Source organism: Ornithorhynchus anatinus, chromosome 4, assembly GCF_004115215.2.
Source record: "Ornithorhynchus anatinus isolate Pmale09 chromosome 4, mOrnAna1.pri.v4, whole genome shotgun sequence".
NCBI lineage: Eukaryota > Metazoa > Chordata > Mammalia > Monotremata > Ornithorhynchidae > Ornithorhynchus > Ornithorhynchus anatinus.
Window position 1 is genome coordinate 50,680,960 of NC_041731.1, and position 14,693 is coordinate 50,695,652.

Here is a 14,693-nt window from a genome sequence, read left to right on the forward strand (position 1 = left end):
GAACTTAGAGTAGAGAAGCGGAGACAGACTAAAGTAAATGACAGATATGATCATAAATTCTGTTGTGCTAAGGGTGGGGTCAATAAAAGGTACAAATCCAGGTGCAAGGGTGATGCAGAGAGAGAAGGAGTTGGGGAAATTAGGGGTTAGTTGGGGAAGGCTTCTTGGAGATCAGATTTTAATAAGGGTTTGAATGTGGGGAGACTGATGGTCTGTCAGATATGAAGGGGGAGAGAGTTCCAGGCGAGAAGCAGGACAGGGGTGAGGACTCAGCGGTGAGATAGGCAGACCCAAGTACCCTGAGTATGTTGGCATTAGAGAAGCAAAGTGAGCGAAGCAAAGTGAGCATGCTAGATCGTAGTAGGAAATAGGTGAGGAAAGATAGGAGGGGGCAACCTGATTGAAAACTTTAAAGCCATGGTATACAGTTTCTTTTTGATGAGGAAGTGGATGGAGTTTTTTGAGGTTTGGGGAAACAGGGACTGAACATTTTTTTTGGAAAATTCCAAAAGCAGAAGAAGCTGTCATCTCAGGGAGCTCCCTAGGACACTGCTCAGCATCCTTGTGCTGCCTCTCCCCTGCCTCTCCCCTGCCTCTCTCCAAACCCTTCAAGTTCATGTAGCCATCTTTTCATGAGACAGAATCAGACAACATATGATTTCCCCTAAAATTTTAATTCAGTACTATTTAGGGGAGTTGTGCTGATCTCCTTTACTCAAAAGCCATAATTCATGAACTTAATTCTTCTGGAATATAAACCCAAAAAGTTAATGTTAATAGTGTTATCTGTTAAACAAGCACTGTACTAAACAGAGATGCAAGATAATCATGATGGACTTATATGGACCTTACAATCTAGATAGGAGGGAGAATAGGTGTTGAATCCCTATTTTATATCTGAGGAAACTGAGGCCCATGGAAGTTAAGTGACTTGCCCAAGGACATACATCAGGCAAATGGCAAAACCAGGATTAGAACCCAGGCCTATGCTCTTTCCACCAGGCCAAGTTCAAAAGTTTGCTGCCAATGCAGAACTGCCCTCTGCATTTCAGCATTGATAGTTCCAAAAATTAATGGTTAAAATTAAGCTTTTTTTAATGGGTAATTCCGTTTGATTTTTTAACAGAAGCTCAAAAGAAGCAAATGGAAGATAATGCAGAATTGATCCAGGAAGAATGTGTGTCAGAGAATGCAGATAACTCCACAGAAGAGCCTGCCGAAGGAGGGGCAGATGCAGATGGAGAAGAAATGACTGATGGGATAGAAGAGGATTTTGATGAAGATGGAAGTAATGAGCTGGTATGGAATTAGACATGGGTATAAGAAGATTTACTTTACATAGGGAGCTGTGCGTTGTTGAAATCCTTTCTTCAAAAGTCAGGGTTCATCTCTCATAAGTATTCTCTAATGTTAAGCAATGAATGGTCACTAATGTACATGACTGAGAATAATGAGCTCTTGCCCATGAAGTTCATTGGAGGCTAATAGAAATCTCAGAGATTGATGCTAATTGGGGAGACTGTGTGGATAAAGAAATCCATGAAAATCTGAAAACTTAATCTTTGGCTTTAGCTTCACCCTTTGCAGCAGTTGACAATATTTATAGCCATTGACAATATTAACTAATTTGAATTTCATACCTCTCCCTTCTCCTGTCCAATTTTAAAGGGCCCCAGTTCAGGGGTTAAGAAGGACACACAATAATCCATATCTAGTCAACTGTTGAATCTTTGAGTTTGAATAGAATTAAATAACCAGAGATAGAATAGGCCCACACTGAATAGAGAGGAAGAAGGATGAGTATAGAAATTGAAAAGAAACATATATCTCTTACCTGAGAGCATTACTGTTTCAGACCAATGGTCCATTCATTCATTCAGTAATATATATTGAGAACTTCAGGCACTGTACTAAGTGATTGGGAGAGTACAAATGAACCCAGCTTTCTGCCTCTGACAGTGGCAACAGATTTACTGAGGTTTAGCATAATAAATGTTTTTGGTATGCATTCTGGCTAGAACACTGTTAGGAAATTATGGTGTCATTATTCTACAACATGAGCCTGATTGGATGAAGCCTGCTGCAGTGTAGGAAGAAATGGCTTGTAAATATGTACATAATATCAAAACCAGAGAGCGCTACAGCAAAAGCTTTTCCTAGTGAATCAGTCAATCAATCAATGGTATCTATTGAGAGCTTACTGTGTGTAGACAGTTGGTAGATACATTCTCTACCCACAGTGAGCTTACAGTCTAGAGAAGAGTTTTACAAGAACTCAGTCCTTCCATTAATAAAGAACTTGGTGTAGTTGTGATGGCTGTGGTTATTTTTTCCATCCTGTGTTTGTAGCCTACGGGTATCAACATTTCATTTGGAGTGGGGGAGTGTAAAGGGAGCAGGGGTTTTAGGAGGGAGAGGACTTAGAAGGGGACAGATTTCTAAAAGATAACAGGCTAGAAAACCACCCTAAGAACTGGAATGATCCAGGTGAAATGTCCAGCTAAAGAGTCTGTGAGGATGAGTGTCCCTGTGGAGTTGATACCATGATGGAGAAGTCCCATCTTCCATTTCTCCCTCTGGATTCCTAATTTTCCTTCTGGTATTTTGACTTTTAAGCTCATGGTAAAGGGAATGCTACACTTGCTCTTAAGAGAGGGGTGGTGTTACAAACATCCCAGGTTTGGGTTGTCCTTACCCTTCTCTATCTTGCCTTATGATGCCACCCTCCTTTTGTCCATTTAATAATCTTCAGAGACCTATAGGAAACTCTACAAATGGTTTTCATGGAAGAGAAAATCATCATGATGGGCTAAAATGAGTCTTAGAATTTTCAGCAAATTTCATTTATCTCCTGTATTCCTGACCAGTCTCCTTCCCCTCCTCCTCCTATGCACCAAAAGATAAGCCCCTAGCAGTTTGTGTGACTCTGACTCAACTTACCCTATCTTCCAAAAATATGGGGTTTCTCTTCTGATGTCACTGCTCCTCCTAGAGGGTTGATTTTGCTTTTATATTTGTCATTGATAGCACTGTGTTTAGCACTGTGTATAGCCTTTCCTGCTCCTTACTTCTTAATTCCTTTGCACATTCACAGAGCACTTCACTGTCCCTATGGCCACTTCAGTCAAAGGAGGAATTTAGGGAAGTTTCCCATTAGTCTTTTTGGGTGGCAGATTAGGGGCTTAAAATTGGTACTTCCCCTTGAAATGACAAACAGATGGTCACAATATTCTACACATGTCTGTCTAGCTAGCTGTCATCTTTGGAGATGACATTAAGAAAGTGAAAGTATGACTAAAAAGACTTCCTGGACAAGCAACACTGCATGCATGTAAATATAGCTTTTCTTTGCTGTGCTTCCTGTATACATGTGCCTCTCTATCTCCCGATTTACCAAAACCTCTGCCCCAGAAGCAGCTCCTCTCCGGATTTTCCCCGGCACTTCCAGATACTCACATCGACATTCAGCCTCCTCCACATGCATAGATAAGAATCCTAAATCATTTGACAGCAGTAGAACCACATTCTGAAAGATCCTTGGGCTGCTCTAAGATATCAAGGTCAACAGAGTCGGATTTCTGGGGATTTCGCCTTATAATTTCACCGTCATGTTTGGAGTAAAGCAAGGTGTTGTTATAGACCCAGTAATGCCCAATCTGTTTTAAGCCAATATGCTTGACGATGTGACCAGACACTTCAAAGCTGATGTCAAGATGAGCTTCCGTTCGACTCTGAGCATCACTGAAAGTTATTGAGACAGGCATAGAGAAACTGCTGTATACTGACCGGACATACTCATTGTGGGCAGGGAATGTGTCTGTTTTTTGTTTATTGTTACATTGTAGATAATGGATCATTCTAAAGTAATAATAATAATAATGTTGGCATTTGTTAAGCGCTTACTATGTACAAAGCACTGTTCTAAGCACTGGGGAGGATACAAGGTTATCAGGTTGTCCCATGTAGGGCTCACAGTCTTAATCCCCATTTTACAGATGAGGTAACTGAGGCACAGTGAAGTGAAGTGACTTGCCTAAAGTCACATAGCTGACATGAGGCGGAGCCAGGATTTGAACCCCTGATCTCTGACTCCCCAGCCCGTGCTCTTTCCACTGAGCCACGCTGCTTCTCAAGTGCTTTGGAAAGCCAGCCTAGTAATGTGAATTGACAGTAAGACTGAAGAAAAACAAGGTTTCACAATAACCCATACCCAGGAAGCTGTATAAACTACACACTAGCCCACACCTGGCAATTGATTGTAAACAACAACCCAGAATGTAATGCTATCAATCAGCTCTTCAGCGTTGAAGTAGTGCTCATTACAATGGGAAGCAGTGGGGACTAGAGGAAAGAGCACAGGCCTGAGAGTCAGAGGACTTATGTCTGATCCCAGCTCTGTCACTTGTCTTCTGTGGACCTTGGTCAAATCACTTAACTTCTCCTTGCTTCAGTTACCTTGTTTATAAAATGGCGATTAAGACTGTTCGCTCCATGTTGGACATGGACTGTGTCCAACCTGATTACTTTATATCTACCCAACCACTTAGTAGAGTGCCTGGAAATCACTGAAGGTGTGGCATGACATGAACTGAACATTTTTTTAGAAAAATGATCCAGGCAACAGAATGAAGTATGGACTGGAGTGGAGAGATGTAGAAGGCTGAGAAGTTAGCAAGAGGGCTGATGAAGTATTCATTCATTCAATTTGATTTCAATTTGATTGTATTTTTTGAGTACTTACTGTGTCCAGAGCACTGTGCTAAAAACTTGAGAAAGTATGCAAAGCACTTAGTAGAGTAAGTGCTTAGTATAGTGCAATCGCTTAGTACAGTGCTCTGCACTTAGTAAGTGCTCAATAAATATGATTGAATGAATGAATGAAAGTACAATACAGCAATAAACTGAGACAATCCCTGCCCACACCCCAGTTCACAGTCTGGGACACTGGAGGGAGGGGCGGAGGAGGAGCCCGACATCAATGCAAGTAAACAGACATCAATATAAATAAATAAAATTACATAGCACATAAGTGCTCTGGGGAGAAGATGGGGGGAAAGCAAAGGGAGCGAGTCAGGGTGAGGCAGGAGGGAGTGGGAGAGGAGAAAACATGGAGCTTAGTCTGGGAGGGCCTCCCGGAGGAGCTGTGCCTTCAGTAAGGCTCTGAAGTGAAGGGAGAGTAATTTAGCCTGGCAGATTTGAGGAGGGGGAGGGCATTCCAGGCCAGAGGTAGGATGTGAGCCAGGGGTCAGCGGTGAGGCAGGTGAGATTGAGGCACAGTGAGAAGGTTAGCACCAGAGGAGCGAAGTGTATGGCTGGATTGTAGAAGGAGAGAAGGTTGGTAAGGTAGAAGGGGGCAAGGTGATGGAGAGCTTTAAAGCTAATGGTGAGGAGTTTTTGTTTGACATGGAAATTTTTGAGGAGGGGCATGACATGTCCTGAATGTTTAGGTTAAATGCTCCACAATCCATTGTGTGGGGCAATGGAGTAAAGGATGGACTGGAGTGGGGAGAGGCAGGCTAAAAGGTCAGAAAGGGGCTGATGCAGTAATCTAGGGAGGACAGGATGAGTGATTGTACTAACGTGGTGGCAGTTTGGATGAAGAGGAAAGGGCAGATTTTACTGATGTTGTGAAGGTAGAATCAACAAGATTTGGTGACACATCCAATATGTGGGTTGATTGAAAAAGATGACTTGAGGATAATACTGAGGATATGGACTTGTGGGCCAGAGAGGATGCTGGTAATGTCTACAGCGATGGGAAAGTCATGGTGAGGACAGGGTGGGAAGATGAGGATTCTTCTTTGGATATGTTAGATCTCAGGTGTCGGTAGGACCTTCAGGTAGAGATATCCTGAAGGCAGGAGGAAATGTGAGACTGCCAAAAAAGGAGAGAGGTCAGAACTGGAGAGGTAAATTTGGGAATCACCTGCATAAGGGTAGTAGGTAAAAGCCATGGGAGAGAATGAGTTCTCCAAGGAGTGGGTGTAGATGGAGAATAGAAGGGGACCCAAAACTGATCCTTGAGGGACCCCTATTTTCAGAGGGTGGAAGGCTAAACCCCCTTTTCCTCAGTTCCCCCTCCTCTCCGCATTACTCCAACTCACTCCCTTTGCTCTACCCCGCCCCCGCCCCACAGCACTTGTGTATATATGTACATATCCATAATTCTATTTTTTTATATTAATGCCTGTTTACTTGTTTTGATGTCTGTCTCTCCACTTCTAGACTGTAAGCCCGGTGTGGACAGGGTTTGTCTCCCTTATTGCTGAATTGTACTTTCCAAGTGCTTAGTATAGTGCTCTGCACACAGTAAACGCTCAATAAATACAATTGAATAAATGAATTAAAAGGCAGAGGAGGAGCTCACAAAAGAGAACCAGAGGGAGTAGCCAGTTAGGAGGTGAGCCAGGAAAGGACAGTGTCAGTGAAGCCAAGTTAGATAAAGTTTCCAGAAGAAGGGGTTGATCCATAATGTCAAAGGCAGCTGAAAGGTCATGGAGGATTGAAATGGAGTAGAAGTTGTTGAATTTGGCAATTAGATCATTTAATGAGCTTTGAGAGAGCAGTTTTCAAACTTCTCAAACAAACTTCTCAAACAGAATTGATTTCTGTTTCATGATTTCCCCATGCAAAGGTGAGGATGATTAGTCAGGCTGAAGAAAGGGAAGAACGCTCTCGGTGCATTGTTCCAAAAACATGCTTCTGTGCTATTCTCCAGGAATTGTGTGTGATTCTCCTCCTATTCTAGCAATGTTGTTTCCCACACCTCTTCTAAACCTTACAGCCTTTCTTGCCAGGAACTAGTGAATGGTATCATCAGCATTCTCCATTCAACTGGGACTGGAACTTGAAGTCAGACCTCAGTGAGATGGGGAATAATTTAGCTCCTCCAAGTCTTGCATTTCCTTGGAGAGGACCTGCTTCAAGTTCACTGGGGAATGCAGACAGCAATTGAGTGTGTGATTTTTATTTTGTAGCCCTGTCATTAGTCACAGAGTGCTACAAGCATCTTAATTTTTGATCAACAAAGCACTAGATGAAATCCCATTTTCTATTACTTCTTTGAATCAAAAACATGCTAATCAATTCCCAAGGAAATGTGAAATCTAAATGAGTCATGATTAACCATTTCAAGCACCTTAATATCATAAAATCAGATGAAATGTGTTAATAATGTGCTGAATTACAGAGCTAAAAGAAAGACTGTTATGGCAATGCTTAATAAAAGTTCTCTGAAGTTCTGTGCACATGAAGCTAAGCATTATGCATATTTTTGTGAGGAATATTTTCCATTAACCTCTCAACCACTCATACTAAATAAATCATTTAAGAATGGTCCAGGAGCCATATAGTTACTCTTTTTCCACTTCTGAGGTTTATAAGAGTCATTTTAAGCAAAACTATGTACAGTTTATGCAAAAAATGCATTTGTCAAAAAAATCATTGAGAAATGACATGTTAACTAGAAAGTCCATTTAGAATCCTGAAATCTAGTTCCACCCTCTTCATTTATCTGCTTCAGTTTTTCTAGCGTTGTCTTGGCTTTTACTTTGTTGAGTTGCCTATACCCATTCTATCCTATTTTCTTGAGACTTTTCATGTTTTTGCCGTCTTTAGATGGAGAACCATGTGTCAGACATAGAGGACACCAGTAACTGAAATACTCAGAGCTCAGGTTAGTCTTCTGCATTCATTTTACTAAAGGAAAGGTATTACTAAGCTTTTATTAAGGGAAAAATTAACTGGGCTCAAATTATTTCTTAATCAAAATCCCCCAATTTTCATTTAGAGCACAAATAGAAATATGGGCATTTTCAGTCCAATTCTTTGATCATTTTAAGGCTGTGCAAACTTGGGTAGGTGGGATTGCATGGGTAAAGTTGTTGTAACCATATCTTCATTTGAATGTACAGTTTCTTCACCCACACAAATCCACGAGCTTACTGGCTCTTCAGAATATGAAGGTTTGAACTCATTTTCTTATTTCCTGTCGGACTACCCGTTCATTTGGTTACAGAATCGAATAGTGTATTTAAGTTGTTTATATGTGGGTTAATTTCCTCCTAAACCCACTCCTACAACTTTCCTGTATCCTTTGACAATGCCACCATCCTCCTTGTCCCAGAAACCAAAAACCTTGCTCCCATCCTCAACACTACATTATCATTCATCTCAAACACCAGTACATTGCCAAATCTCGCCAGTTTTTAGTGCATGACATTTCCTGGATCTGCCTCTTCTTCTTGGCCCAAACTACTACCAGCCCGCAATAAACTCTAATCTTGCCATGGATAGATTAATGCATTTGCCTCCTTGCTGGTCTCCCAGGCTTCGGCCTCTCCATTCTCCAATCTATATTACCTCTTGCTGCACGGATCATCTTTCTGAAGCATCACTCCGTACATGTATCCCCCTCTTCTCAAAACCCTTCACTGTGTGTCCCATTACATCGAATAGATACCTCTCACAATCGACTTAAAGCTCCCCACCACCTGCCCCCACATTGCATGTCTGCTCTCTTCTCGGCCTATTCCCTGACTCGTTGCCTTTGTTGTCCCATGCCATACATCTAACTGTTCCTTGCTCTCAATGCTCCAGCTTCTGTCCCCTTGCACATGCCTGGCTTGAAACGCACTCCATTTCCACATTCAAAGCTGTCCTAAAATCCCATCTCTTCCATTAAGCTTTCCCCAATTAATTTTCCAGTGCCCTGAGCCGAATCATCACTTCAGCCAGTCTAACACTTATTAACTTGATTTACACCCTACTTTACACCCATGTCTATATATTCATTTTATTCATTTTTGGCCTCTCTAGTTGTAAATATTTTGATGTTTGTCTCCCTAATTAGAGTGTAAGCTCTTTGGGACTGGGAATGTGTCACTTCTTTATTCAGTACTTCCCAAGCACCTAGGACAGTGCACTGAACCAAGTAGGCGACTCAATCAATACTATTACTACTACCAATAATAATAATAATTGTGGTATTTGTTAAATGCTTAACTCTGTGCCAGGCACTGAACTATGTCCTGTGGTGGATACAAGCAAATGGGGTTGGACAGAGTCCTTCTCACACATGGGGCTCACATTCTTAGTCCCCATTTTACAGATGAGGTAACTGAGGCATAAAGAAGTGAAGTGACTTCTTCACACAGGAGACAAGTCACACAGGTCACACAGGAGACAAGTGGTGGAGCCAGGGTTAGAACCCAAGTCCTCTGACACCCAGACCTGTGCTCTACCCACTAGGCCACTCTGCTTCTCACGCTGGTTGTAATAGTAGCATTTATTGAGTAATAGTACTATTACTACTTAAGTTTCCAGATAATTCAAGCTCCAAAAGCACTTGCATCCAAAATATCCAAATAATGGAGGATAAATTGTGTTTGGGGATCCTAAATAATTAAGTGGTGTGGACTCAGTCAACGACATAGACTGCATCATGGCAATATGCTGGAACAGCTCTGATGTGTCTTGGAACAAAGTCAGGTTATGTGCAACATATACTTTTACTCAATCTTTCTTGACAGCCAGGTCCCCTGTTCATGCAGCAAGATTGTAGAGAACTCTTGTTTTGTTCTACACTAGGTGAGGGCATTTCCAATATGTACGAGTTTTTCTGTAGGGAAAGAATAGCCCATAGTTATTCAACCATAGACAATGAATAAAATCCCACTATGCTCAAATATATTATGTAACTCATTTATTCATGTAAAATGTTATCTCGGATACTTCATATTCTAATCACACAAGCCGGACTTCCTAGATGACATTGGCTGTAAAAATTACAAGATTTAGTAGCCTCACCTGACAAATCTCCTCCATATGGATTGCATTCAATTACTTTTCTCAGAGATTGTTGTGCTTATTGGTCTAAGTATTTTATCTGATAAATTGCTATCAAAATGTATTTTGCTGGATTTAGGTTTTTTTAATGCCAGAAAACTTCATATGGTCAATTTCCCCAGTGTACTGCATACATCAGACCTGATTGAACTTTTTCTCTCTAAAATGGAAATATTGGGTACAATGAACTTTAAAAGCTCTTCAGGCCAGAGGTAAATGAATAGATATCAGGCTGGATTCGCTTGATGAATATCAGTGCAAAAAGTTTGTACTTGAGCAAAGTAAGGATGTCATTAGCAGCAGAGTGTCTGACAGTTACTAATGTGTTTTACCTGCTGTGGCTTTACTGAATTTAATAATCTGTAACGAAAGAAATGGAAAAAGTCATAAAAATATTTAAGTGGGGAATTGGAAAAAATGCATGTCCCTTTTTAAATTTTATGCATAAAAATCACAGGAGACTAGATCACAGTGGTAGAGAAATTAATTAGCCAAAAGACTTGACCTTTTACTACCTCCAGGAAGGAGAAGGTTTAATTCATGGAATTAAGCAAGATTGTAGTTGGCCACTTAAAGCCTTTAGTGGGATCTATCATTTCACAAAGGTTGAATCAATTCATCTGCACTTCTGCGCATTGAGGTACGCTTCGGTGATTAGGGTCGAATTAAACCTTCTCCTTCCTGCCTTAAAGCTATGTGGGCCAAGTCTAGCTCTAAACCACACCATCATGCTGGTAGGGAGGAAGCTGGGCAGTCAGGTAAACAGCTGAGGATCCATGGACTTTTAGTACCATACCCGGGATTAGATCCAGGAATCCAGACCTGAGCACAACTGCATAATTGACAGGTAGCATTCAGAACTTTTCCCATTGTGGACAGGGACTGTGTCTACCACCTCTATTGCCTTGCATTCTTCCAAGCGCTTAGTACAGTGCTGTGCACACAGTTAGTGCTCAATAAATATAACTGACTGATCGATTGATTCCCGTCCCAGTCCATGTCTTCCCCACTTCACTGCCACTCAAGGAGCCTGGTGGACATGCTCAGTTCAGGAAGCATATTGAGGTGGGGGCAATACAGAGGCCCCATGCCCCCCTGGGAGATGACACCTGACAATCAAGTGACCTCCAGGTTGGTTGGGAGGAATTCAGGAAAATTCCATCCCACACCCCAATTGCCAGGGTTGAGTTTCCCCCGATTAGACTGTAAGCCCGTCAATGGGCAGGGACTGTCTCTATCTGTTGCCGATTTATACATTCCAAGCGCTTAGTACAGTGCTCTGCACATAGTAAGCACTAAATAAATACTATTGAATGAATTGAATGAATGAACAGCTTTAAGACAATCTCAAACTCTTTGGAAGAAGAGTTGTGTGCATCTGTAATGTTCAGAAATATGTGGAAAGGGGATTTTCTTTGGAAATAGAAATTAATTCTGCTGTGCAGACAGCCATCAAAGCCAAAGTGGGTCTGAAGGTGAAACAGAGGAATCACTCATTCGGTCAATCAATCATTCTATCAAGAGATAGAAGAGAAGATGTGAGTAAACCCAAACTATCCGATGTACTGATATATGTTTTTATTTACCAATATATTATATTCTTTATCTTGTGGGCTTTATGAGAATTCTTTAAATGTAGTTTTCAAACCATAGACCAAAAAATTTACGTTTGGGGCACGCCCTGTGAGCAAAGTGAAGTGGAGAGAGTTTGGGCCTAAAACTAAAAATAAAAACAAAAAATAAAATAAAAATTTCTGTTCAAGAAAAAAGTGGTTTGGCACTTGGATTGCAGCAAGTAGCTCAATTCTCTGGCCACACTGTGATACCATTCTATCTAAAGTACAGTTGAGCTACTCCCCAACCCAGCTGATTTGAATTTTAGAGCAGTTAAATCCCAGACTGCACTGTGGGGGATCAGGCGAAGACAGCAAAACCATCAAACTACAGGATGAAGCCAGTCTCCTAGACACCATTCCTGGTCAGCTTGTGAAGAGAATAAATGACAGTGGAACATCCAAGCAGACGCTGCCTGGTGGCCTGCATTTGGGTGAATTAAAAGCAGCGTGGGAGAAGAAATGCTTTAAATATACAATGACGATCTACTTCACACAATAATAATAATAATGATGGTATTTGTTAAGCGCTTACTATGTGCCAAGCACTGTTCTAAGCACTGGGGTAGATACAAGGTAATCACATTGTCCCAAGTGGGGCTCACAGTCTCAATTCCCTTTTTCAGATGAGGTAACTGAGGTACAGAGAAGTTAAGTGACTTGCCCAAAGTCACACAGCTGACAAGTGGCAGAGCCGGGATTAGAACCCGTGACCTCTGTCTCCCAAGCTCGTGCTCTTTCCATTAAGCCAAGCTACTTCACAGTGAAACTTAGATGTGGACTACCTGGAGCAGTGGCCAGATTGGGCTGGCACTCAGCTGAAAGGACATCTTGGAAAAAGGCTCTTCAATGGCCTGGAGTTTAAAAAGACAAGAGAAGAAAGCAACTTTAGCTATTGCAGCCAGAAACTGAGGGAGAGAATATGTATACAGACAGAAAGGAAAGGACTTCTAAATTATGGATGGATCTTTTCAGACACCTACTCACACACAAAAAGGATAAATATATACATGTCTACCTGTATAAGGAAAGCAGCATTGCTTAATGGATAGAGCACTCTTTTAATTTTGCTTTTCTCATCTCTAAAGGAAGGAGAGAATTTGAGAGGAGAACTAATTTAAAATGAATGTACTGTCAGACATAGAAGACTTTTCCAGTGGATGATGAGAAAAGTCACAACATCATTTCTAATTTTGGATCAAATTACTATTAGGCTCTGCACCACTGCAGAGACCATACACTCACTGGCTTTCATTTGAAGTCAAAGGCATCTCTGAGTGAGTTGGAATCTGATTTTAAATTTGCAAGTGATGAATTACCACACCTCAAAAATGAATAAGTGACCATCCACTCACTGGCTTTCATTGGAAGTCAGAGGCATCTATGAGTGAGTTTGAATCCAATTTTAAATTTGCAAATTACAACCCCTCAAAAATGAATAAAAATGAAAATCATTCCCTTGCAATGTCTTTACCGGAACCAGCTCTTACTTCTAATAAACTTTTCCCTTAAGCTTTCAAGAAATGCTGAAAGTTTCCTCCCTCTGAAATAGAATGTCAAGTTTTCCAACACCAGAATTTTCAATAAGGAATTTTTATGACATTATGAGAAAGAAACATAAAAAATCCAGGACTAAACAACATGTCCACATTTATTTCTGTAAAGCCAATTGGTCCATTTGCTTAATGCACCATAACCCAGCTGTCAGCTTTTTCCCACTTGTTCACAAATGCCTTTGGCATTATTCAGCAGATTTCTGAATTAGAATCACATTATTTCATTTTTAGGAGTAAAGCATTCCAAGTTAGAAAGAGCATACATTGCTCCGAATTAGAAAACAAGGGTCTTTGGAAAACCTGTCTGTTCCTGGAGGACAACATACCCAAAATGTAAAAACAAGTTAAAAAAACACTTCTGACCTAGAAATTCTCAAAGTGGACATGGGCATCTTATACAAGGGGTTCCATGCAAGATTCCATGATGATGAAACAAGAAAAAAGAAATTTTTCCAGACACTCAAAGACCATGTCCAAAGATTCAGAGTGAAGTAGGGAATTTGGATAATTGCCCAAAGAATTCAAGTCGAAGTGTGTTGTTGAGGAAAAAGTAGATTGAAATTGCCAAAGTGGATTTTAGAGACCTGGACTGACTGAAAATGCTCTCTCCTTCAGTTCTCCACTTCACTCTGCCTGCGTAGACAGAGTCTTGGGTTTTTGTGTTTTACCTGTTGCCCGATCAATATTCAAGGGTCTCTGAACAGCCATATGGAGTATCCTTTAGGCAAACACGACCACCAATCATATGTTGGGTGGGCATTAACAGCTCAAATGTTTTGTTTCGTGAAAAGTGATATGAAAGAAAAGTTTGAATTCTGTGTGATAGAAATTTAAAGTATGTTTAACTTGATTTTGAAGTGCTCTCTTGGTTCTATAATGTTCATTTAATCTCTGTTAATTGAGCAACTTGATTACACATTGTTCCTGTAATGTTGGTCTTTGAACACTACATTTAGAATATGGTTTGGCTCCTGTGAAACACATTTGAAGTGATTATCTGAATTTAAAGATGTTGTTTGTCTTTGCTTTGGAAAAAAATAATAATGTGAATCTAAATTATATGAAGTTTCCAGATATTTGTATGAAGTCCAGACACTGCAGTGAACATTACTGTGATCCAACTGTTGATAAGTTTTAGTTTACATTTGCAAAGGTGCTAAAATTCCAAAGAATATCCCTTTTATACACCTGATTCAAAAAGTTGTGTCATTAAGAATTTTTAGATATCAAATAGAACATTTTTTTCCTTTCACAAGAATAGTTCTTTAGGGAAACTGTCCCTGTCTGTCTTCTGCTGAGCAATGACCTGCTGTCATCCATGAACAATGACAAATTTAGGAGGATAGAGCACTGATTTCCAAGTTTTTTTTGTGAATTGAAATTGCTTGTCAGGAATTTTTCCCCAGGGTAGTGGTACCAAACAAACATTCCTGAAAATCAATTTTAACTATACAGAACCCACCAAAAGTTGTGTCCCAACTCCACTATTCCCTGAGATAGAGTAAATATCACCTCACTCCTCAATGAACCTCCAGGGTTCCCCTTTAAGTGACTCAATTTCCCCTACAATGCAAATCCAAAAATTCTAATTGGAGTTTTCCACTCCCAAAGCACCTGCAGTTCATGACCCAATTACATTGAAAAGGCTCAGTGATGTGAAACACCAGAGTTGTTTATA

At 40.6% G+C, this 14,693-nt stretch overlaps 1 protein-coding gene across 12 annotated transcripts in view; it reads left to right on the forward strand.

Moving 5' to 3' along the window:
• RALYL (RALY RNA binding protein like) overlaps positions 1–14,693 on the forward strand; it is a 641,697-nt gene that overhangs the window by 613,464 nt on the left and 13,540 nt on the right. For 11 of the 12 annotated variants that reach the window (XM_029063800.2, XM_029063806.2, XM_029063798.2 and 8 more), the window contains 2 exons: positions 1,127–1,299; positions 7,618–7,675. In XM_029063800.2, coding sequence (XP_028919633.1) covers positions 1,127–1,299; positions 7,618–7,659 — 215 coding nt within the window. In that variant the 3' untranslated portion in view covers positions 7,660–7,675. The remainder of the gene's footprint in view (positions 1–1,126; positions 1,300–7,617; positions 7,676–14,693) is intronic. The other variant, XM_029063802.2, reaches the window with a different exon arrangement.